This window comes from Neofelis nebulosa, chromosome 1 (assembly GCF_028018385.1).
Source record: "Neofelis nebulosa isolate mNeoNeb1 chromosome 1, mNeoNeb1.pri, whole genome shotgun sequence".
NCBI classification, from domain to species: Eukaryota; Metazoa; Chordata; class Mammalia; order Carnivora; family Felidae; genus Neofelis; species Neofelis nebulosa.
In genome coordinates, this window is record NC_080782.1 from 234,473,965 (window position 1) to 234,499,719 (window position 25,755).

At 39.2% G+C, this 25,755-nt stretch overlaps 1 protein-coding gene and 1 pseudogene across 7 annotated transcripts in view; both read left to right on the top strand.

The window, feature by feature from the left end:
- Positions 1-25,755, top strand: part of KATNAL1 (katanin catalytic subunit A1 like 1) — a 104,352-nt gene that overhangs the window by 2,861 nt on the left and 75,736 nt on the right. For all 7 annotated transcript variants that reach the window (XM_058688578.1, XM_058688569.1, XM_058688587.1 and 4 more), the window contains 2 exons: positions 21,159-21,334; positions 23,330-23,490. In XM_058688578.1, the coding sequence (XP_058544561.1) occupies positions 21,173-21,334; positions 23,330-23,490 (323 nt within the window). In that variant the 5' untranslated portion in view covers positions 21,159-21,172. The remainder of the gene's footprint in view (positions 1-21,158; positions 21,335-23,329; positions 23,491-25,755) is intronic.
- On the top strand, positions 18,722-20,883 carry LOC131487690 (M-phase-specific PLK1-interacting protein-like; annotated as a pseudogene).

The window sequence follows — 25,755 nt, forward strand, 5'->3', positions numbered from 1 at the left end:
TAGAGAGATAACTCCAGCTAAAGTGTGAAGAATAGACCCAGGAGAGGGGAAATTAGAGTGGTGTGGGGCAATCAGTTTTAGGGGAAAAAAAATACAGTGGAAAAATGAAGAGAGTCTGAACTAAGCAGTTGGAGTTATGGAAAGACAGGGATTGTAGAAGTATTTAAGGGATAAAATTGGTACGATTTAAGTTGAGGGCTAGACATATTTGGAACCTTAAGACAAATGATTCCTAGTTTTCTGCCTAGGATGTCTGAAAGGATAATAAAACCATTGATCGAGAGGAAAAGGAGCAGGGTTTTGATGGGGTGAAAGATAAAGATCAGTTCAGTTTTGAGTATTCATTCAAAGTTCTTGTGGGATATTCAGGTAAGGATGCATTTGGATCTGGAGTTCAGGAGAGAGTTCAGGGCTGGAGGTGGAGGTTTGCATGTGCATAAGTAGTTGGAATTAAAGGAGAGAATGAGTCAGCTCACATAGGAGTATATAGAAACGAAAAAGGAAAAGTTTGAATGAGTTTGGGAAGCAGCAGCATTTATGGGGTGTGTGTGTGTGTGCGTGTGTGCGTGTGCGCGTGTGTGTGTGCGTGTGTGTTTGAGGAGGGGAGGGAGGACCATGTTTGAAAGCAAGTGGGAGAAATGCCCACAAATGAGACTGAGAGATTGGGAGGCAGAGAAAGAGAAGAATCAGAGCGGGCATGCATAACAAATGACAAACGAGAGGAAGGTTAGAAGCAGGAATGGTCCGGAGTATCATGTGTCTTGCAGAGGACAAGTAAGGTAAAGACTGAAACGTACCCAGTGGATCTGGTGACGTCAAATCACTTCTAAGCTTTGCAAAAATGAGAAAGAGGAATGTGAGCTTAAGCCACTTGAAAAAAACCACTTGCGTTTTCCATAATAATACAAATCCAAGAGAAAATAGAACGATGAGTCCCATGTAGTCATTACCTAAGCTTGAAGAATGAGCACATCACCAATTTTGTTTCATCTGTAACCCCTGCCCCCAACTGGATTATTTATTTTTGATTAATTAATTTATTTATTTTTGGATTGTTTTAAAGCTAAGCTCAGGTACCATATCTTTTTATCTGTAATTGTTTTCAATATATATCTGTTTGGGGTGCCCGGTTGGCTCCACTGGTAGAGAGCGCGACTCTTGACCTCAGGGCAGTGAGTTCGAGCCCCACGTTGGGTGTAGAGATTACTTAAATAAACTTAAAAAAATTTTTTAAGGATTCTTTCTTTAAAAAAAAACAAACAACAAACTGTACTATTATCCTGCTTAAAAGAAATGGACAGTACTTCCTTAATATAAAATCCCAAGACACACTTTCTTTAAAGAAGTTTGACTCTGAAGGAAAGAAAGGGATAAAGCAGTAACTGAAAAAGGTTTGTAGGTTTTTTTTTTTTTCCTTTAAAGACTGATGAGCTGTTAGGGAAAGAGCCAATGAAGAGGAAATGTTTAAAGATGTAGGAGATGAGAGAGAGGAGATAGTGGATGGATCTATCTCTGAAAATGTAGGGAACGATGGACGAGCGGAGTTGGAAGAATCAGTCTAGAATCAGTTTGTTACATTTTTAAAGTATCAACTAAGTGCTAGCTAGCTGTGATCCTAGGCAGTGTGCTAGTGTAGACAGGAGGAGAGATGCACTGAAAAAGGAAGAAAAGAAGTGAGAATAGATATGGATATTTATAGGTTGGGTGGTAAAAGGTTCGAGAGTTCAAAGCTTATGTTCTCTAAGAGGTAGATAGGAGTCAAGGTCAATTGATGAGAGGAGATGGGGGTGGGGTGTTCGGTGGGAAAGGAGAATGGTGGGGTTTTGGAATAGTCACTGAGCTAGGACAGGTTAAGAATGGTTTCATGGAGCTGAGATTAGAATTCGGTAATTTTCAATGACAGCAAAACATAAGGTTGTGTGATTTTTTTTTTTTTTTTTTTTACCCCCCTTAAATTTTGATTTACTAAAGGAGAGCTTAAAATAGACCAGTAGCCTAATGTGTGACTAAAGAGAAGAGAATCCAGGCCAAGAACTTATGGTTGATTGTTCCTCAACAACCAACAACTTTAGATGTATTCATTTAACTGATAATTATTATCTATTTTGCGTAAATATCACAGTAAAATTAGAAAGCCCTTATGGCTTCTTTGGATTAATACTTTGATTTTTGCAGTATGTACAGTGATATTCTTTTCTAGAGAACATTTCTCCAAGGATCGTTTACTGCGTGTGGTAAGAGTGGAAGGGGCCAGTTATATCTGTTGTCCAGTTCTGGAACTACAGCTTATTTTCTGTGTAATCACAGACAAGTTTCCAAACCTGTACCCTTATTAAAAAAAAAGATGTTAATACTATTTTATAGGATTTGGGGGAAGATTGGACGGTTTAATGGAGGTACACCCTAAGTGCTCAGTAACTGAAGGCTACTTTCCTTTCTCCCCCTTAGCAACAATATGCCAGGATTGTCGGTTCTGTTTGACAAGAGGCCACGTCCTGTGACTTTACCGGACTATATTAAGCAGGGAGATCAGGCAGTGGTTCCACTACAAAATAATGATTTGATCAATAAAAAGATTCGTCAGTTCTTTTAAGCAAGGCTTCCTTAAATGCTATACGATGTTCTTTTATAGACCATTAATAGGAATAACATCTTTGCCTTGGTTTCATCTTCAAAGAAATTGGGAATTGCGCTGCATGATTTGAGATCCCGATAGCCCTAAACTTCAATTGATGAGATCTCATTTCTGGACTGATTTATATTATCATGTTACTAATTTTGAGCATCTATTTGTGAATGGAAATATGTATATTTTAATGTACTCAGTGTTATTTCTTTTTTTTAAGTTTATTTATGTATTTTGAGAGCGAGAACAAGCGAGGGAGGGGCAGAGAGAGAGAGGGAGAGAAAATCCCAAGCAGGCTCTGCACCTCCAGTACAGAACCTGATGTGGGGCTTGAACTCACTACCTTTGAGATCATGACCTGAGCCAAAATCAGGAGTCAGATGCTTAACCGATTGAGCCACCCGGGACCCATTATTATTTCAGACATCCTAGTGAAAGAATGCCTTAGAATACTTAGTCAAAGTTAGGTGTATACAGTCACTAGCTAGACAAATTTAAGGCATAGATTATGGGAGAGGTTTTTTAAAAAAAGGAATAGTTGGGGCGCCTGGGTGGCGCAGTCGGTTGAGCGTCCGACTTCAGCCAGGTCACGATCTCGCGGTCCGTGAGTTCGAGCCCCGCGTCAGGCTCTGGGCTGATGGCTCGGAGCCTGGAGCCTGTTTCCGATTCTGTGTCTCCCTCTCTCTCTGCCCCTCCCCCGTTCATGCTCTGTCTCTCTCTGTCCCAAAAATAAATAAAAAACGTTGAAAAAAAAAAATTAAAAAAATAAATAAATAAATAAAAAAAGGAATAGTTTTCTAAGGTGAGTTATTTAATCTCCACTAGATGTCTTTATGTTTCTTTTGCTATGGATTGCTTGATGAGGTCCTATTTGAAGGTATGGAGATGGAATAAATGACCTTTTGAGTCCCTTTCTAACTTTGTAATTCTTTTTTTTTTTTTTTTTAAGAGCAGAGGAAGGACAGAGAGAGAGAGAGAGAGAGAGAGAATGCCAAGCAGGCTCTGTGCTGTCAGTGCAGAGCCTGACATGGGGCTCAATCCCATGAACCATGAAATCATGACCTGAGCTGAAACCGAGTCGGATGCTTAACCGACTGAGCCGCCCGGGAGACCCAATAAAATTTATAGTTTAAGCTGCCATCTTGAGACAGACTGGCAGATGGTAAACATTATCTGCTGCTTCAGTATGTTAAAGAATTTAATCCATGGGCAGAAATTATTATGATGGCTACTTCTGAGAAACATTTAAGCTCTTAGGATTATCTATTTAGATTCTTTTATTTTGTATGCGCAGTCATTTTTCTGTTTCCCAAGTATTTGAGAAGTGAGCTTAGGTAAGGAAACAAAAAGGCTTCATTGCTACAGACATTTTCCTCTTGTCTCTGGGTTTTTGATTGCATCATATTCTCGATTATTCATGGCAAGCTATAGTCCTTGAGAGTATAACCCATCATAAAGAGATGGGTATTGTGGCTTTCAAAGTTAGCTGTTTTGCTGACTGTGGCTCACAAGTTAGGTCAATTTATTCCTACTAAAACATACTTCAAGATGTGGTAATTCTAGCAGTTGTGATTATGTTTTTTTTTTTTTTTTAATTGCTGGGATTTATAGTAGTCATTGCATGAAATAGACTGGACTTTGGTGATTTTGATAAACTTAAAAAAATTTTTCTTTCAACATTTTTTATTTATTTTTGGGACAGAGAGAGACAGAGCATGAACGGGGGAGGGGCAGAGAGAGAGGGAGACACAGAATCGGAAACAGGCTCCAGGCTCCGAGCCATCAGCCCTGAGCCTGACGCGGGGCTCGAACTCACGGACCGCGAGATCGTGACCTGGCTGAAGTCGGACGCTTAACCGACTGCGCCACCCAGGCGCCCCAAACTTTAAAGAAAAATATATGTAGAGGCTGGACCACATTGGTCGAATTCAGTGTGGGACAAAATGCTTAAACCTGATTTGTTTTGCCACCACTGTTCTAATTGGTGTTATTTTGTTCACATTGCTGTTGTTGAGGCTGCTTCAGTGTTTCTAAAATAAATATCTAATTTCAGGAATTCACAACTCCTAGAAGAAAAAAGAGCATTATGAGAGAATGATGGAAGTGTGAGAATGAAAATACTTTAATTAAAACATTTTCCCCTCTCCCCCACCCCTCCCATCAACCTGCAGTTTGTTCTGTGTATTTAAGAGTCTCTTATGGTTTGCCTCCCTCTCTCTGTGTTTGTATTTATTTTTTTTTCCCCTTCCCTTCCTCCATGGTCTTCTGTTAAGTTTCTGAAGTTCCACATATGAGTGAAAACATATGATATCTGTCTTTCTCTGATTGACTTATTTCACTTAGCATAATACCCTCCAGTTCCATCCGTGTTGCTGCAAATGGCAGGATTTCATTCTTTCTCATTGCCAAATAGTATTCCATTATATATATAAACCACATCTTCTTTATCCATTCATCAGTTGATGGGCATTTAGGCTCTTTCCATAATTTGGATATTGTTGAAAGAGCTGTTATAAACACTGGGGTACATGTGCCCCTGAACCAGCACTCCTGTATCCTTTGGATAATTTTTTGAGGAACCTCCACACTGTTTTCCAGAGCGGCTGCACCAGTTTACATTCCCACCAACAGTGCGAGAGGGTTCCTGTTTCTTCACATCCACACCAGCATCTCTTGTTTCCTGAGTTGTTAATTTTAGCCACTCTGACCAGTGTGAGGTGGTATCTCAGTGTGGTTTTGATTTGTATTTCCCTGATGATGAGTGACGTTGAGCATCTTTTCATGTTAGCCATTTGGATGTCTTCTTTGGAAAAGTGTCTATTCATGTCTTCTGCCCATTTCTTCACTGGATTATTTGTTTTTTGGTATTGAGTTTGGTAAGTACGTTATAGATTTTGGATACTAACCCTTTATCCGATATGTCATTTGCAAATATCTTTTCCCAGTCTGCTGGTTGCCTTTTAGTTTTGTTGATTGTTTCCTTTGCAGTGCAGAAGCTTTTTATCTTGATGAGGTCCCAATAGTTCATTTTTGCTTTTTTTTTTTTTTTAAATTTTTTTTTTTTCAACGTTTATTTATTTTTGGGACAGAGAGAGACAGAGCATGAACGGGGGAGGGACAGAGAGAGAGGGAGACACAGAATCGGAAACAGGCTCCAGGCTCTGAGCCATCAGCCCAGAGCCTGACGCGGGGCTCGAACTCACGGACCGTGAGATCGTGACCTGGCTGAAGTCGGACGCTTAACCGACTGCGCCACCCAGTCGCCCCTCATTTTTGCTTTTAATTCCCTTGCTTTTGGAGACATGTTGAAGAAATTGCTGCGAGTGAGTTCAAAGTGGTTGTTGCCTGTTTCTCCTCTAGGGTTTTGATGGTTTCCTCACTCACATTTAGGTCTTTCATCCATTTTGGGTTTATTTTTGTGTGTGGTGTAAGAAAGTGGTCTATTCATTCTTTTTTTTTTTTTTTAATTTAACTTTATTTTTAAAAATTTAAATCCAAATTAGTTAGTATATAGTGAAGCAATGATTTCAGTAGATTCCTTAATGCCCCTTACCCATTTAGCCCATCCCACCTCCCACAACCCCTCCCGTAACCCTCAGTTTGTTCTCCATATTTATGAGTCTCTTCTGTTTTGTCCCCTCCCTGTTTTTATATTATTTTTGTTTTCCTTCCCTTATGTTCATCTGTTTTGTCTCTTAAAGTCCTCATATGAGTGAAGTCATATGATTTTTGTCTTTCTCTGACTGACTAATTTCACTTAGCATAATACCCTCCAGTTCCATCCACATAGTTGCAAATAGCAAGATTTCATTATTTTTGATTGCCGAGTAATACTTCATTGTGTGTGTGTGTGTGTGTGTGTGTGTGTGTGTGTGTGTGTGTGTGTGTATACACCACATTTTCTTTATCCATTCATCCATCGATGGACATTTGGGCTCTTTCCATACTTTGGCTATTGTTGATAGTGCTGCTATAAACTTGGGGGTGCATGTGTCCCTTCGAAACAGCACACCTGTATCCCTTGGACAAATATCTAGTAGTGCAATTGCTGGGTCGTAGGGTAGTTCTATTTTTAGTTTTTTGAGAAACCTCCATACTGTTTTCCAGAGTGGCCGCACCAGCTTCCATTCCCACCAGCAATGCAAAAGAGATCCTCTTTCTCCGCATCCTCGCCAACATCTGTTGTTGCCTGAGTTGTTAATGTTAGCCATTCTGACAGGTGAAAGGTGGTATCTCATTGTGGTTTTGATTTGTATTTCTCTGATGATAAGTGATGTTGAGCATTTTTTCATGTGTCGGTTGGCCATCTGGATGTAGTTTCATTCTTCTGCATGTTGCTGTCCAGTTCTCCCAGCACCATTGGCTAAAGAGACTGTCTTTTTTTCCATCGGATACTCTCTCCTGCTTTGTCAAAGATTAGTTGGCCATACACATGTGGGTCCAATTCTAGTTCTCTATTCTATTCCATTGGTCTATGTGTCTGTTGTTGTGCACGTACCATACTGTCTTGATGATTACAGCTTTGTAGTAGAGGCTAAAGTCTGGGATTGTGATGCCTTCTGCTTTGGTTTTCTTTTTCAACATTACTTTGGCTATTCAGGGTCTTTTGTGGTTCCATACAAATTTTAGGATTGTTTATTCTAGCTTTGAGAAGAATGTCGGTGCAATTTTGATTGGGATTGCATCGAATGTGTAGATTGCTTTGTATAGTATTGACATTTTAACAATATTTATTCTTCCAATCCATGAGCATGGAATGTTTTTCCATTTCTTTGTGTCTCCTTCAATTTCCTTCATAAGGGTTTTCTATAGTTTTCACAATACAGATCTTTTACGTCTTTGGTTAGGTTTATTCCTAGGTATTTTATGGTGCTTGGTGCAATTGTAAATGGGATCGACTTCTAGATTTCTCTTTCTGTTGCTTCATTATTGGTGTATAGAAATGCAACTGATTTCTGTACATTGATTTTGTATCCTTCGACTTTGCTGAATTCATGTATCAGTTCTAGCAGACTTTTGGTGAAGTCCTTTGGGTTTTCCATGTAGAGTATCATGTTGTCTGCAAAAAGTGAAAGTTTGACTTTTCTTTGCCAATTTTGATGCCTTTTATTTCATTTTGTTGTCTGATTGCTGAGGTATGACTTCAAACACGATGTTAAACAACAGTGGTGAGAGTGGACATCCCTTTTGTGTTCCTGATCTCAGGGGGAAAACTCTCAGTTTTTCCCCATTGAGGATGATATTAGCTGTGGGCTTTTCATGTATGATTTTTATGGTGTTTAGGTATGTTCTTTCTATCCTGAATTTCTTGAGGGTTTTTAGTAAGAAAGTATGCTGTATTTTGTCAAATGCTTTTTCTACATCTATTGACAGGATAATATGGTTCTTATCCTTTCTTTTGTTAATGTGATGTATCACATCGGTTGATTTGTGAATACTGAACCAGCTCTGCAGCCCCGGAATGAATCCCATTTGATCATGATGAATAATGCTTAAAAAAAATTTTTTTTTGATGTTTATTTATTTTTGAGAGAGAAAGAGACAGAGTGCGAGCAGGGGATGGGCAGAGAGAGAGACACACACACAGAATCTGAAGCAGGCTCCAGGCTCTGAGCTGTTAGCATAGAGCCTGACATGGGGCTTGAACTCAGGAACCACAAGATCATGACCTGAGCCGAAGTCTGACGCTTAACCGACTGGGCCACTAGGTGCCCCATTAATTCTTTTTATATGATGTTGAATTTGATTTGCTAGTATCTTGTTGAGAATTTTTGCATCCATGTTCATCAGGGATATTGGCCTTAATTCTCCTTTTTTGTGGGGTCTCTGGTTTGGGAATCAAGGTAATGCTGGCTTCATAAAATGAATCTGGAAACTTAACTTCCGTTTCTATTTTTTGGAACAGCTTGAGAAGGATAGGTATTAACTCTGCTTTAAATCTCAGGTATAATTCCCCTGGGAAGCTATCTGGCCCAGGACTTTTATTGGTTGGGAGATTTTTGATAACTGATTCAGTTTCTTCACTAGTTATGGGTCTATTAAATTTTCTATTTCTTCCTGTTTGAGTTTTGGTAGCGTGTAGGTGGCTAGGAATTTGTCCATTTCTTCCAGGCTGTCCAGTTTGTTGGCATAAAATTTTTCATAGTATTCTCTGATAAATGTTTATATTTCTGAGGGATTGGTTGTGATAAGTCCAAATTCATTCATGATTTTATCTATGTGGGTCCTCTTTTCTTTTTGAGAAGTCTGGCTAGGGGCGTATCCATTTTGTTTACTTTTTCAAAAAACCAGCTCTTAGTTTCATTGATCTGTTCTATGTTTTATTTGATTCTGTATTGTTTATTTCTGCTCTAATCTTTATTATTTCTCTTCTTCTGCTGGCCTTGGTTTTTGTTGTTGTTGTTGTTGTTGTTTTGTTTTTTTGTTTTTTGCTGTTCTTCTGGTTCCTTTAGGTGTTGTGTTACGTTTTGTATTTGGGATTTTTCTTATTTCTTAAGATAGGCCTGGATTGCAGTGCATTTTCCTCTTAGGACTGCCTTTGCTTCATCCCAAAGGGTTTGGATTGTCGTGTTTTCATTTTCATTTGTTTCCAAATATTTTTTAATTTCTTCTTTAATTGCCTGGTTGACCCATTTATTCTTTAGTTGGATGTTCTTTAGCTTCCATGCATTTGGAGGTTTTCCAGACTTTTTCCTGTGGTTGATTTTCAGTTTCATAGCATTGTGATATGAAAATGTGCATGGTATGATCTCAGTTCTTTTATATTTATCGGCTGTTTTGTGACCCAGTATGTGATCTATCTTGGAGAATGTTCCATGTACACTTGAGAAGAATGTGTATTCTGCTGCTTTTGGATGAAAAGTTCTGAATATATCTGTCAAGTCCATCTGGTCCAGTGTATCATTCAGGGCCATTTTTGATTTATTGATTTTCTGCCTAGATGATCTGTCCATTGTTGTAAGTGGAGTTTTAAAGTTCCCTGCAATTACCACATAAGATTGCTTATGTTGGTGATTATTTTATATATTTGGGTGCTTCCAAATTGGTTGCATAAACGTTTATAATTATTAGTTCTTCTTGATGGATAGATCCCATAATTATGATATAATGTCCTTTTTCATCTCTTGTTACAGCCTTCAGTTTAAAATCTAGTTTGTCTGATATATGTATGGCTACTCCAGCTTTCTTTTGACTTTCAGTAGCATGGTAGATGGTTCTCCATCCCCTCACTTTCAATCTGAAGGTGTCCTCAGGTCTAAAATGAGTGTCTTGTAGACAGCAAATAGATAGGTCTTGTTTTTTTTAATCCATTCTGATACCCTGTGTCTTTTTATTGGAGCATTTAGTCCATTTATATTCAGTGGACTTAGTGTCAAATATGGACTTATTCAGATATGGACGTAGTGTCATTGTGTTATCTGTAGGTTTCATGCTTGTAGTGATGTCTCTGGTCCTTTGTGATCTTTGCAACATTCCACCACAGAGTCTCCCTTAGGATCTCTTGTAGGGCTGGTTTAGTGGTGATGAACTGCGTCAGTTTTTGTTTGTCTGGGAAAACCTTTATCTTTCTTTCTTTCTTTTTTTTTTTACTTTTTTTTTTTTTTTTAATGTTTACCTACCCCTGAGAGAGAGGGAGACACAGAATCCGCAGCAGGCAGCAGGCTCCGAGCTGTCACCACGGAGCTCGACGCGGGGCCCGAACCCACGAACCATGAGACATGAGATCATGACCTGAGCCGAAGTCGGACGCCCAACCGACTGAGCTACCCAGGCGCCCCTTTTATCTCTCTTTCTATTCTGAATGACAGCCTTGCTGGGTAAAGGATTCTTGGCTGCATATTTTTCCTATTCAGCACATTGACTATTTCTTGCCACTCCCTTCTGGCCTGGCACGTTTCAGTAGATAGCTTGGCTACTACCCTTACATGTCTACCCTTGTAGATTAAGACCTTTTTGTCCCTAGCTGCTTTTAGAATTCTCTCTTTATCTTTGTATTTTGCCAGTTTCACTACGGTATGTTGTGCAGAAGATCAATTCCTGTTACATCAGAAGGGAGTTCTCTGTGCCTCCTGGAGTTCAATGTCTGTTTCCTTCCCCAAATTAGGGAAGTTCTCGACTATGATTTGTTCGAGTACACCTTCGACCCCTTTCTCTCTTCTGGAATTCCTGTGATAAGGATATTACTACATTTCATTGAATCACTTAGTTCTCTAATTCCTCCCTCGTGGCCTAGAATTTTTTTTATCTCTCTTCTTCTCAGGTCCATCTTTTTCCATAATTTTATCTTCTATTTCACTTATTTTCCCTTCTGCCTCTTCAATCCTCACTGCCATTGCCTCTAGTTTATTTTGCACCTCATTGACAACATTTTTTAATTCATCATGACTATTTTTTAGTTCCTTGATCTCTGCAGCAATAGATTTTCTGCTGTCTTCTATGCTTTTTTCAAGCCCAGCAATTAATCTTATGACTATTATTCTAAGTTCTTGATCAGATATATTGTTTATATCTGTTTTGATCAATTCTTCAGCTGTCATTTCTTCCTGGAATTTCTTTTGAGGAGAATTCTTCCATTTCGTCATTTTGGCTAGTTTTCTGTCCCTTATGTGTTTTAAAAGCTTGTTATGTGTCCTGCACCTGTGAGCGCTAGTGTATTAAAGAGGGGTCATACGCTGTCCTGGGCCTGGCCCTTCAGGAGGTGTTTTTTTGGAGTGTGTTGCTTGTTCTCTGTTGTTGGGATTCTGGTTGCTTTATCTCCCTATTCGTAGTGATGTTTTGGACCCTCCGCCAGGTGTGCTTTGATTTGTTCATTGAAGTAGCCCCGGAGAAAAACAAACAAACAAACAAACAAACAACAACAACAAACCAATGGGGGGGTGGTGGTGGTGGCAGGAGCAGTGTTGGTGGAAGAGGTCTTATCCCATACAAAGAGAAATGACGGGCGGGGAAAAAAAGAAAGAAAAGAAAATTGACCAGGCAGAGAAACTATATGGCTTAATCCAGAGAGAGAGAGAGAGAGAGAGGAAAATAAGGCGATATAGAACAGGTATAAAGAGAATAGATTACATATATCTGCTTAAACAAACCAACAACCAGAATAACCAGACTAGAGGAGGAAGAAATAAGAAGGAGAAAAGAAAGAAAAAAAAAATGTACGTAAGAAGAACTGTCCAAGAATTAAATCAGAAAATGCAAAACCGCTGGGTGCCTTGTCTGGAGGGGGTGGGGCGCTGTCTGGTTGGTCGGCGTCAATCTCCGGTGGATATGCAGTTACCCGGAGTGGAGGGGCGTGGCTTGGTGTAGGGGGTACCGCCTGCCCTCTGGACCCGCTGTCCCTTCCCTGAAGCCCCACCCACCCTGTTGGTGTTGGGGAGAAAAATGGCGACCCCTCAGTCTTTCCTCCCCCGACCGGTGTCCCAAACCACTCAGTTTCGGCCAGCCTCACTGGGCCGCGGGGCGAACGAGGCAGTTTGTCCCTCTCTGCCAACTCCCGCGCCTCCCTGGTGCTCAGCTGGGATTGAAACCCCCGATGTCCTCAAGGGGATCTCTCCGAGTGCCCCCGGTTCCGCCAATATATGGCCTCTGGCTGGCGGTCGCAGGCAGTCTTTGTCCTTTGAATGGTTATATTCCTTCTTCCCACAGCACTCCAGAGAGGGATTGCTTTCTCCTACTGTGGACTGCAGCTCTGAACTAGTTACCGAGCCAGGGGTAGGCTCCGCTCCTCCCCAGGTGTGCAAACTGGGCAGCTGGCCCAGTCTGGAGAACGCCCCACAGTTAGAGATTGGATCCTTCTCCATCCCTGGTCCATGGTAATTCTCTTGTCCAGATACAGCCCTACACTTTCACAGCCTCTCTTTCTCTTCCTTTCATTACTCTGCAGAAGGGGATCCCTCCCCTTCCGGCCTACGCACCCCTTTTCTCTCTCCCAGTTCACAGTCACACACCTGTGGCCCGCCAGGTTGTCCCAGTGTCTCTGCCACTCTGCAGCCCGGACTCTTGGAATTCAAAGTCCTTTGGCCTCAACACTGCTGTGTTTGAGGGACAAGGGAACTGTGGGTCTCCTGTTTCTCCACCATGTTGGATCTTTCCCCCACATAGACCCATTTCAAATACATCATCAACAATTTTAGAAAGCTTGGATCAAGGAGAAGATCAAGCAGACTTGCAGAAAGGGGAAAAAACAGGTGATCTATAAAGGGTCAGGAATTTGAATGACTTCAGTCTTCCCAACTTAATTGAAGCCTAGACGGCAATAAAGCAGTGCCTTCAAAATTCTGAAGGAAAATTATTTCCAAACTAGAATTCAGTAGCTAATCAAACTATGACAAACGCGTGAGGGTAGAATAAAGGTAGAATAAAATCTCAAAAACTCTACCTCCCATCTATGGAAAGAAAATGTGCTTTACAAAAGTAAGGGAGTAAACCAAGAAAGAGAAAGACATGTGATAGACACACACACAAAAGATTCAACATAGAAGAGGCAAGGGGGCTCCCCAGGTTGAAAGCTGATACGAAGTTGAACAGCCTTGAAAAGCAGATATTGTGTCTTCCTCCAGAGCAAAGGTTGGGCTTGCTTATAGCCCGGAGGAAAGAAGATCTTCCTTTGGAACAAGACCTGCCTATGCTGTTCAATATAATAGATTGGGTTCCCTAACTGAGGATTCTTCTGTAATGCAACCTACTGTACATAAAGATGTCAGCTGACTCATTATGCCCTGTGGGAACTGGGGCTTGAGGACCTGGTGCCCCCTCCCCCCTCCATACCTTGGGTTGGGTTGTCTTCTGAAAGTTTTATAGTTTTAACTTATGTTTAGGTCATCAATTCATTTTGAGATGATTTTTGTATATGATGTGAGATAAGAGTGGAGGCTCAGGTTTCTTTTGCATATGGACATCTGGTTGTTTCAGCGCCCCTTTTCGAAAAACAAATTGGTCCTTGTTGACTTTCCTTGAGAACTTTGTCAGAAATTAATTGGCCATATATGTATGGATCTTTTTCTGGACTGCCTAATTTGTTCCATTGGTCTGTGAGTCTGTCTGTATGCCAATCCCACACTGTCTTCATTGCTGCAACTTTATAGTAAATCTTGGAAACAGACGGTGTAAGTTGTCTTACATTACTCTTTTGCTAACCCGTTTTGGCTATTCTCTGCCCTTTGTATTTCCATGTAAATTTTGAAATCAGCTTGTCAGTTTTTACGAGAAAGGCTGCTGGAATTTTGATGGTGATTGTATTGACTATGGCTCACTTTCAAGAGAATTGACATCTTACCTACATTGAACGTTTCAGTTCATTAATGTGTGAACATACATATGTCCATTAATGTAGGTCATCCTTAACTTCTCTTAGCAATATTTGGTAGTTTTCCATGTTACATTCTTGAATGTATTTTGTTAAATTTATCCCTGAATATTTCATATTTTTTGGTGATTTTGTTTTTTAACTTTTGTTTTCAATTATTGTTAGTATGTAGAAATGCAATTGATTTTTTTTTATATTGACCTTGTGTCCTGCAGCATAATAACTTCTGAGTTACAAAATAAATTTTGAGTTACAAAACTCACTAATTCTGGTAGCTGTTGTAGATTCCCTAGGATTTTCTCCATTAATAATCAGGTTGTATATGAATAAAAGCAACTTTACTTCTTTTCCAATCTGTATGCCTTTTATTTTTTTTTCCTGCCTATTGCAGTGGTTAGAACCTCTAGTTCTAATGTAGAATAGGAGGAATGAGAGCAAATATACTGGGCTTGTTATTTCTTGATCTTTGGGGAGAGCGTTTAGTCTTTCACAATAAATATGATTTTAGATGTAAGGATTTCATGAATACTCTATTGGGCTGAGGAAATTCTCTTCTTAGTTTGCTAAAAGTTCTTATGAATGGTGTTGATTTTTTGTCAGAGCTTTTTATGCCTCTATTGAGATGATCATACATTTCATTTCTAGTCTCTTAAAATCCTGTTGATTGGTTTTTAATATAAACCATCTTGAATTTTTGGTATTGACCCTTCTTTGGTCATCATGCATTATCCTTTTTATGTATTACTGCATTTGACTACCTAAAATTTAAAGATTTTTGTATTCGTGTTTCTGAAGGATATTGCTATGTAAATTTCTTTTCTTATAATGTTTAGTTTTGCTATCAGGATAATGCTGCCCTTAAAGTAGGAGTTGGAAGTTTTTCTGCCTCTTCTTTTTTCTTTCTTTCCTTTTAAAATTTATTTTTGTTTTTGTTTTTTTATTTTAGAGAGAGCATGAGCGGGGAAGAGGGGCAGAGGGAGAGAGAGAATCTTACACATCAGGCTCCTTGCTCAGCGTGAAGCTCAATGAGGGGTTTGATCCCATGACCCTGGGATCATGACCCGAGCTGAAATCAAGAGTCGGATGCTTAACCAACTGGGTCACCCAGGCGCCCCATGCCTTTTCTTTTTTCTGAGAATTTGTTTAGAATTGGTTTTATTTTTTCCTTTAATGCTTTGGGAGAATTCACTAGTGAAGCCATTTGGATCTGGAGGGGTTTTTTGTTTGTTTTTTGGGGGAAGATTTTAAATTTCAAATTGAGTATCACTGGTTGATAAAGGACTATTCAGATTAATCACTCTGTTTCTTCTTGAGTAAGCTTTGGTATTTTGTGTAGCATTTGCATATTTTATTAAGCCCTCATTTGCCTTTTAATATCTCTAAAGTTTGTAGTGCTAGCCCCTCCGTTATTTCTGATTTTGTTAATCTTGTTTTCTCTCTCCCTTTCTCGGTCAATATCACTAGAGATATATTCATTATGATGGTACTTCTGAAGAACCAGCTTGGCTCCACTGAAACTTTTTTTTTTTTTTTAATTTTTTTTTTTCAACGTTTTTTATTTATTTTTGGGACAGAGAGAGACATAGCATGAACGGGGGAGGGGCAGAGAGAGAGGGAGACACAGAACTGGAAACAGGCTCCAGGCTCCGAGCCATCAGCCCAGAGCCTGACGCGGGGCTCGAACTCACGGACCGCGAGATCGTGACCTGGCTGAAGTCGGACGCTTAACCGACTGCGCCACCCAGGCGCCCCTCCACTGAAACTTTTTTATTCTTCTATTTCTAGCTTATTGATTTCCGCTCTTAACTTTACTATGCTCTTTTACTTCCTTGCTGTTTAATTTGCTTGTATTTTTCTGGATTCTTAAGATAGAAGTGGAAAGCAGGACTCAGCAAAGTACAATCTAGGGGCCATATCCAGACTGCCACTTGTCTTTGAATGGCTTATGAACTGAGAACGGTTTTTGCATTTTTTTAATGGTTAAAAAAGTCAAAAGAAGAATACTGTTTTGTGACGTGTGGAAATTAAATGAAATTCTGTTATCAGTGTCCATAAATAAAGGTCTATTTGATCACAGGCACACACGCTTGTTTACATATTCTTTATGGCTGCTTTTGTGAGCTTGAGTCATTGGGACTGAGATTTTGTGACATTCTCACTGTTTTGCACTACTTGGGTGCACTATAATCACTGTTTCAAGTAGCTTGTATATCATTGTACTATGACATTCTACTTTATTATCAGCACGTACCCATCATGTTGAAACAAAAGATGAGAAAAATGGACTTGACATGTTATACTTTTATTTTTACTAAAAAAATTTTTTTTTAATGTTTATTTGAGAGAGAGAGAGAGAGAGAGAGAGAGAGAGACAGAGAGACAAGAGTGCGAGCAGGGGAGGTGCGCGATCAGGGGAGGTGCAGAGAGAGAGGGAGACACAGAATCCAAAGCAGGCTCCAGGCTCCGAGCTGTCAGCACAAAGCCGGATGTTGGGTTTGAACCCACAAACTGTGAGATCATGACCTGAGCTGAAGTCAGACACTTAATTAACCTACTGGACCACCCAGGTGCCCCTATTATTATTATTATTATTTTTTTTAATTTTAATTTTTTATTTTAGAGAGAGTGAGAGCATGCACAAATGGGGAAGAGGGGCAGAGGGAGAAAGAGGGAGAATCCTGAGCTCAGCGATGTGAGGCTTGATCCCACAACCCGTGGAGTCCCGTGAGATCATGACCTGAGCCGAAATTAAGAGTCAGACGCTCAACTGGCTAAGCCACCCAGGTGCTCCAACATGTTAGACTTCTAAAGTACACTGGAGTATAGATTATCAAATTAGATGACAAAGCATTGATTATTATGCGGTGAGACTATAGCTGTGCTAAGGAAATACAGTATATGCTGACATTACCAGACTAATCAGTCATCACAGTATTCCCAACTCACAGGAAAACAATGGCCAGAAAAATTAGAAAATTGAAAAAGGAATATCTTAGCCACAGCAGAATTTCTTCACAGAATTATTAAAAATGAAAATCAGACTGTGCCCAGATTCAGTTTCCGAGTATTTCATTTGTTAGTCAAGTAAGGAAGTCATTTACTACTGATGGTGCCTTAACTAAATCGCCTTTGATTGTAGTAGCCAAAGAAATGTGTCTGGAGAGAATAAACTTGTTTAAAGCTATTAGCCTTTTGGCAAGAACAGTTGCTGCAAGGGTTGAGAACATTAGTAATCAATTAAAAAACAAAGCGAATGATTTCGCGTGGTTTTCCCTGGCTTTTGCGGATTGGCAGAGGTTACCAACACAGCTCAGTTATTGTTATTCAAGAAGTCAAGTCTAAGCTTGAAGTTTTTGAAGAATTAGTTTTAATGATAGTGCTCATGGAATAACTGCTGACAAAAATATTTACAAAGAGTTCAGAAAACACTAATTTTGTATGACCCGAGAGGTGGGATCGGTTAAGATGCGTTACAATTGATGGAAGTAAAAATATGTCTCTTAACAGAAAACGGCTTAGGTGAGCAAATTTACGAAACTGTGGAAATGTAAAGTGGCTAAAATATAGGGTTATTTATTGTATTTATCAGCAGGTATTTTGCAGAGGACATTTGAGTGTCGCATGAAACACAGAACTGGTCGTGTTGCTCCTGTGGACTCAGTCATTGTTAGCTGCGTGAATTTTGATCAGAAGTAGAAGCCGAAAACCGGACTTGCCCCACCACATTGCGGTTCAGTGGCCTAGTAGTAACAGTAAAATTCTATTCCAGTCTTTTGAGGTTTGGGCTGATTTGAGATCTTTCCAAATGAGAAGAACTGCTCTCAACCACTGTGCTTGAACACCGAATGGCTTTGGAAGTCAGTCTTTGCTGCAGACTTGGTCATGTTTCTTAAAGTATTCAACCTAAAATTATAAGTCAAACCGTGCTTATATGCAAAATGAAAAGTGATTTCGATGCCAAGGAGTGTTGTTTGAATCACAAATAACATGAAGCTGTTTTAGATAGCTTTGCAGGCCGTCAGAAGTTAAGGTAAAGAAAACGAAGGCGCCGTTCCCACTCAGGGTTGCAGTAGACGTATTTTCTGAGCTCGGTCTCAGACTTTGATGTGAGTGCAAAGGAAACGACCCTATTACAAAATCTGTTTCGTTGTGTGGTTGAGGCATTTGCACCCACCTTAACCTCCGATCGGAGGTGATTGATCTGCGGTGGAAGGACATACTGAAAGATGAAAGACAAATATTAAGAGAAGATTTAAGTCTGTAGATATCTCCCAAACAATGAACATGCTGAATTGAAATCGTGTGTATGTGACGGCCCGGCACCTTTCAGGGTAAAAAGACACTTTCAAACATGAAATACATACATTCTTATTTAAAAAGTACCATTACCATATGAACGTTTGCAGTTGATTTTGATTATAGGGAACGCTAATTTTGAATCTCAACTAAGTGAAATATTATCCCCCCGAAAGAACTTCATTCTTACTAGGAGACTGGTTTTATAGCAAGTTGCACTCAACGGTTATCACTATAACCTAAAATGTTTACTGTCTGATTCTTTATACAAACAGTTTGCTGACCCCTGCTTTACATCAAGATACTGGCTTTTATTTTGAGAGAGAGAGCGAGAGAGAGAGAGCGAGCATTCGGGAGTAGGGAGAACAGAAGTAGAGAGAATCATGGGGCTCTATCTCACGACCATGAGATCATGACCTGAGCTGAGCCACCCAGGCGGCCCCTACATGAAGATATTTTTATCCTGCATAGTTGTGTGACAGCACGTATTAGCAGAATTAATGCTTTTAAAAGAAAACAATATATGGAACAGTTTTTTTTTTCCCCCTTACCGGACTTACTAATTACAGCTCATTCAGTATGAGATCTTAATGCTTTGTGTTAATGTTGTAGTTTGAAGAAGAGGCTTTGCCCGGTTGCCCTGTGTTCTGTGGCTAGATCTGTTAAATGCTGAAGTTTCTAACTGTGCAAAGCTAGTGTACCTTTTGTTGTGGTGTAATTCTAAAGTAACACAGATGCTGCCTTCAAGGAACTTACGCTGGGGGAAGGGACTAATAATCAAAACACATAAAGGAAACAGCTTTATTTTTAAGAATGTACCGGAGTCCGTTGAAATGCCTAGAACTTAGATGTGCTTAATTTTGAGGAAGGGTTTTTGAGCTCCTTAAGAATAGATAAGACGTAGAGAGAAAGCTAAGCTCACACCAGAATTTAATTGCCTCAGAAAGGCGTGGAGAAATACTTTGATGTTCTCTACTAAGTGGATCCTTTGGCTTACTGTTCTGGGAAATAAGCAGGGCAATTTGGACTCCTCCAGGATGCCGTTCGTCTATATCTCTGAACTCCCCCCAATTTGTAGTCTTTAGTGGCAAGTGTCTTGGCATTTGGAGCCTTTGGATGATTCTGGGAGACTTTTGGGAAGCCAGGAAGAAAAGCTAGAATTACCGGGCCAGAGAGCTTTGGTAGAAACCGGAAGGTCAGACGATGTTCTTCCTAGCATCTGTAGAAGGGGAAAGAAAAATGATAGTTATTTGCACAGACAGGAAGCTATAGAGAATGATGAGATCATAGAAGATTACAATTTGAGGAGCGAAAGGGGCTCAGGTAGTTTCATTCACAGGTTTTTGCTCAGATTTCAGTTGTATGGGACAATTAAATACATATAAAGGATGCATGGACCACACTACAAGCTGTTCCTTTAAAATGTCTTCCGTAAGTGTGACTTTTTGGGGGAGAGCATGGCAGTGAGGTCTTCATCGTCGTCTCCTGATATGCACCGACACAATTTTTGAGCCCGACTGCTCCCTACCCTGGCGTGGGTGTAGGAGGTTGGGATAGCTTGAGCAGCTTCCGGGTTACCCCGGTTGGAGGCCAACCGCGGCCGCCCTCCCCCCGGGACCCTACGAGAATCCGCAACACACGCCACCATTCTGCCCCGCTCAAGGATCAAGGCCCAAAGGGAGCAGGCAGCTTGGGGGGTGGGGGGGGGGAGGCTGATTTGGGTCTCCATTCCCTGGCGTCCCCTGGCGGCTGCCCTCACTCCTTATTCCAAGTACCCCGCGGGGTCCCAGCAGCAATTTGGCTACTCCCCAGGGGAGCAGCAGCCTCACCCCCAGGGTTCTCCAAGGACATCTACACCATTTGGATCGTGGTAGAGAAAAAAGAATGTCTAATGAGTTGGAAAGTTATTTCAAGCCTTCAATGAATGCTTGAAGATCCTTGGGCTGGCCTAGAACCAGCGTCTGTAGTGGGCAGTAACCAACAGTACAGTAATAAACAAAGGAAGATCCTTTAGTGAACCTTTTTGAAATTCACCCAGAAGTTTCTTGTGACAGGAACATCTTGGACAAATCTTTTACTTGGGTAATTGAATTGAACCCCAAGATGGAGACTGAATAATTAGTCGAGCCTTCTTGGTATTTTACATCACATCAAGTACTATTGATAATAGAGAAGACATACGGTAGAATAATTTGCAATATTTAGCTCTTTGGAAGTGCCTACCCCCTTTTCGAAGATCGACAGTTTCCAGATATTTAATGTTCATGGTTATATAATGGATATTTGTCTTTTCAATAGCTTTCCCAGTGTTTTAAAATAAAACATTTTGTCTTTCCAAAAAGAAAAAGAAAGTATGACCTTTTGTTTGGGGGGGCCAAAATGTTTTAGGGAGAACTAATTTCTGCAGTTATATGTTTCTACATCGTCAAAACAAAATTGAATGAAATCAAGCTCATCTTTATTGTAGTTACAGCTTGTGGTAATTATAAACGAGCAAGGAAAACTAGTGTGCAATTTATGTACCTGTAACATAAACCAGTAGTCCAGAGCCGTGTAATTTCTGTGTTATCTTCTTGGGTGTTCTTTTATGATCTCCTTTGTGCTTCCAAAATTAGAAACTCTGCTCAGTATTATAAGATGCATTCAGATAACCTCAAAGAATGAGAGAACCATTTTGACTTTGAAAGTACTTTTAAGCAGATACTTTTTTTTTATTTAATTTTTTTTTTTTTTTTTTTTTTTTTTTTTCTGTTAGCACAGTGCCGGATGTGGGGCTGGAACCCACGATCCGTGAGATTATGACCTGAGCTAAAGTCCGATGCTCAACCGACTGAGCCACCCAGGCGCCCCTAAGCAGATATTTTAAAGAATAAGAAAAAATATTCTAAAGTTGGTGCTGAAAACTTAAAAGAAGACCTTATGTGTTCTCTTTAGTTCTCTTCAAGAAGATGAATTTGGCTGAGATTTGTGACAATGCAAAGAAAGGAAGAGAATTTGCACTTCTTGGAAACTATGACTCATCAATGGTATATTACCAGGGGGTGATACAGCAGATTCAGAGACATTGCCAATCAGTCAGAGACCCGGCTGTCAAAGGCAAATGGCAACAGGTAAGACACGCTCAGGTGAGGGTAATAGTTTATTATACTCGAGAGACCAGAGTTGGACCGTTGGAGGACTGTTAGTTGGAGTATAGACCGTTGGACTATTTGTTAGAGGTTTTGTAAATAGTTGTTTCTTATTTGTCTGAATACTGAAATGTATTTAAAATGTACTCTGAATAATTTTGTCTTGCCTGGTGAATATTTTTGATAATATCTTTCATGAGGCATATTTTGAAGATACTTAATTGTCATGGAATCTACTTGTAATTTTTTAATTTTCATGATCAGTCACCTAGTTGTGTGTGTTTATAAATTTTTGATATAAGGTATTTCTACTCACCCTCTTCCCTTTCATTTTTACATGGAGTTTTGACCCATTTCACAAAACTTTTCCTTTAAGAAAGTTTCCTCTTTCTTAAAAGAGTATTTTGAAAGACTCCCTACAAATACAAAGGAATCAATAATCTAATAAAGCTAATATATTTGCTGTGTCTCTTGACTGTACAACTTGATTATATAATAGTACAGTTAATAAAAACTTGAATTAGAATTTCCCCACTTAGTCTTAAAACTTAAAATCCTTTTAAAATTAAAAGTACAAAGTCAAGCATTTCTTTGAAGTTTCTATTTAATGTACTAATGCCTTTCAAGTGTTTCTTCTAATTTTTCCAAGTCAGAAATTGATATTTCACTAAGGTTTCAGGGTAAATTTGACTTATTTTCTGACTTAAGTGTTACCAAATTATGCTGAGTGAGAACAATATACTTGCTTTAATTCCAGTTGAAATTTGTAGTTGTGTTCTATCCTGCACAGTAGCCACAGGCAAGAGTGGTTTATTAATCTAGCACGGAAATATTTTTGACAATTCCTTAATTGTGTTAAATAGTGACCCATTTCTATTCATTTATTTTTATGGTTCATTTCCCTTAGGTTCTGTAATTTTATTTCTCCGAGTATATAATAGCATATATTAGCAGTTGAATTTTATCTAGATTTTTCTTTTCTCTACAGTAAAGTATACTTTCTGGTCAAAAAACAGAATTGTTAAAAGGAATTTATGAATATAATGTTCAATCTAGTATCTATTTGCCTTTGGAAATTAGTTTGGTCTCAAAGTTTGAAAACACAAGAAGTTCCATGTAGTAGGAACTCAGTGAAGTTTTTTAAATGCGGGAAAAAATCTTGCCTTTGAATTCAAAATGAACTTTATCCAACACTTGAAAGAATTTAAACAAGGCCAGAAGAATTCAGGTTTTAGGTGAAAGAGAATGTAAATAAAAATTGGAGGGGCGTCTGGGTGACTCAGTCGGGTAAGCGTCCTACTTCGGCTCAGGTCTTGATCTCACGGTTAGTGAGTTCAAGCCCCACATCTGGCTCTCTGCTGTCAGCACAGAGCCCACTTCGGATCCTCTTTCCCCGTCTCTTTCTGCCCCTCCCATGCTTGTTCTCTCTTTCTCTCTCAAAATAAATAAATAAACTTAAAAAAAAAAAAAAAAAAAAAGGAACTGGGTAATGCTTAGTATTACACCATTTCAGGTTTTCGGATGCTCTTAATAGGCATTTCATACTTAGTGATATTCGGAGTTAGCATTTCCTAATGCTGGTGAAAATTCTGGCCGATAGTATTCTGGAAGCTATTTTACAAATATATTAAAAGGATTTAGCATAACATTTTAGATTTCGGGGAATGGTTACCTTGTTACTGCCTTACTGCTTGTTTTAAATTATACTAATGGTCATCACATTCATTGATAGAAATAGAGTTCCGTTTTGAAAAAATCATGACTACTTCCCTTACAAAAAGGTGCATAATATCTTTTTTCAGTCCAATTCCTGCCCTCTATCTATATTACTTTACACGGTTCTTTGTTTTTTTAATGTTTTAATGATTCATTTTGCATACTTTGATATTGAGAAAACTTGCATTCAGTAGCAATTTGTTATTTGCCATTCATGTAAACCGTAAACAGTTTCTAGCGTAAAGCTTATTTCCTTTTAAGGTTCGGCAGGAATTACTGGAAGAATATGAACAAGTTAAAAGTATTGTCAGCACTTTGGAAAGTTTTAAAATTGACAAGCCCCCAGATTTCCCTGTGTCCTGTCAAGATGAGCCATTTAGAGATCCTGCTGTTTGGCCGCCCCCTGTACCTGCAGAACACAGGTAAATGGGACTTTATAGTCTCTTTGGGTACTTTTACAGGTAACTGATATTCCGAATGAAGAGAGTGAAGCTCTATTTAAACAAAGTATGGAAAATATTTTGGGGGTATGTAAATTTAATACTTGTTTACAATTTTCACACCTCTCCGTTTATATAGAGTTTATATTTGATGTAGAATAGAAGTAAATCATTTGTCATATATCTTGCTTTTAGAATCTTTGACTACTCTAATCATAACAATGGAAATCTGCTGGTCCTAAAATTTACCAGTTAAGTGAGTGAGGTCTTTTAGATTTCCTATCAGCATCAAAGCTTGGATGGCTTTTTTGTTTTAAAACTTTTTTTGCTTTAGAAGATTCTGACAGCTTGAGATGAAATGGTGGACCGATTGGATTCATCTGGTTGGGCCTGCAGCCAGTTTCCAGAATCATAATGTAGAAGGAACCTTATCATTCCTTAAAAGTTAAAGGTCAGATTCCCCAGTGTGGTCTATAATACTCTAAATTTTATCTCCCTGGTGCCCAGCCTACGCATTATCTACATTAAACCCATCTAGTCTTGTTTTTTCCTGTCTTTTTGTCTTTGCCCAGTTTGTTTTCTTCAGGGGATTCCCATAATCCCCATCTGAGCAATTCATATTCATTGTTCGAGTCTCAGCTCAACTGTGTTTTCTCTCTGCAGCCTTTCTCAGTTTGCTCAAGCACAGCAGTTTGTTCATAGCAGTTAGCACATTGCATTTCTTTGTCTCTTCACAAAATTAGGAGCTTTGCTGGGGCAAGGGCCATGTTTTTATTTTCTCAAAAGGAATTATGAACAACAGACTTCTGTTGCAAAAACAGTGTTCGATACATAGTAGGCATTCAACCGACGTTGAATGAATAATTCCATTAATTTCACAAGTGAGGAAATTGAGACCTGAGAGACCCTCACCTATAAGTTGAGCTAGACCAGGATCTGAGTTTAGGTCTTTCTGGCTTTCAGATTGTGAAGTGCTGTTGTGACCAGAGTGTTGCATCATACAAAATAAGTTTCCTTTCGGTCAGTAGCTGTGATCATGTGTTTAACTTGTTGATCTCAGAATTTTCTAAAAGCATTTTAAAAACTGTGAAAAGTGGTTAATTTACTCCTTCAGGGTTTTTTTCCACAGACTTACAGATAATTTTATGATTCCCATCATCAAAACACTAGATGATGATTCTTCTCTAAAGTCTGCAACAACAGAGCCCTTTTTGCAGATGTAACCACTTTCAGGTACTTTGGATTAAGACAACCCTTATCTCTCCAGAGTCAACATTTCAGGAGTCATAGGGTTGTTACCATGGAAGTCCCAAAGTAAATACCCAAAAAAAGAAATAATGGCATTTTGATTGATCAGCACTTGAAGATTTTATGTATGTATGTGTAACAAAATACCTTAGTCTTTTTCTGAAAGGCATTAATTCAGAAATATACTTCTAGTTGACAGCTAAAAGCTGAAAATAACCTTATTTAGGTATGTTAAAATGTAACATTATAGAAGCTAAGGCGTACAATGTGTGGATTTGAGATATGTATATATATGGCGGTTTGATTACCATGATAGCGTTAGCTTCCACCTCCATCGTGTCACATAATTATCTTTTGTGTGTGTCTGTGTGTGTGGGGGAACAATTAAGATTTAGTGTCTTAGCACCTTCGAAAATTGTAATACAGTATCGTTGTATATTACCTCTATGTTGTATGTTAGATTTCCAGGACTTATTTATCTGCTGGTTGCAAGTTTGTACCCTTAAGCATCTTCCCAATTCTCAGCCCCTGGTATTTAACTCTCTGTTGTTACAATTTTGGTTTTTATAGAGTCCAGGTATAAGTGATATCATACAGTGTTTGTCTTTTTCTGTGTGACTTATCTCACTTAGCATAATGCCCTCAAGGTCCATCCATGTTGCTATGGATGGCAAGATTTCCTCCTTTCTCATGGCTGAATAATATTCCACTATATAAGCAAACACTTAGATGGTTTCCATAGCTTGGCTATTGTGAATAATTCTGCAGTCAACATGGGAGTGCATATATCTCTTCCATATCCTGTTTTTATTTCCTTTGGATATGTACCCAGCAGTGGAATTGATGGATCATTTGGTAGATCTATTTTTAATTTTTTTAAAGACACTCCATACTGTTTTCCACGGTGGCTGAACCAATTTGCATTCCCATTATCAGTGAATAAAGGTTCTCTTTTTTCCACATTTTTGCCAACACTTGCCTTTTATCTTCTTGATGAGG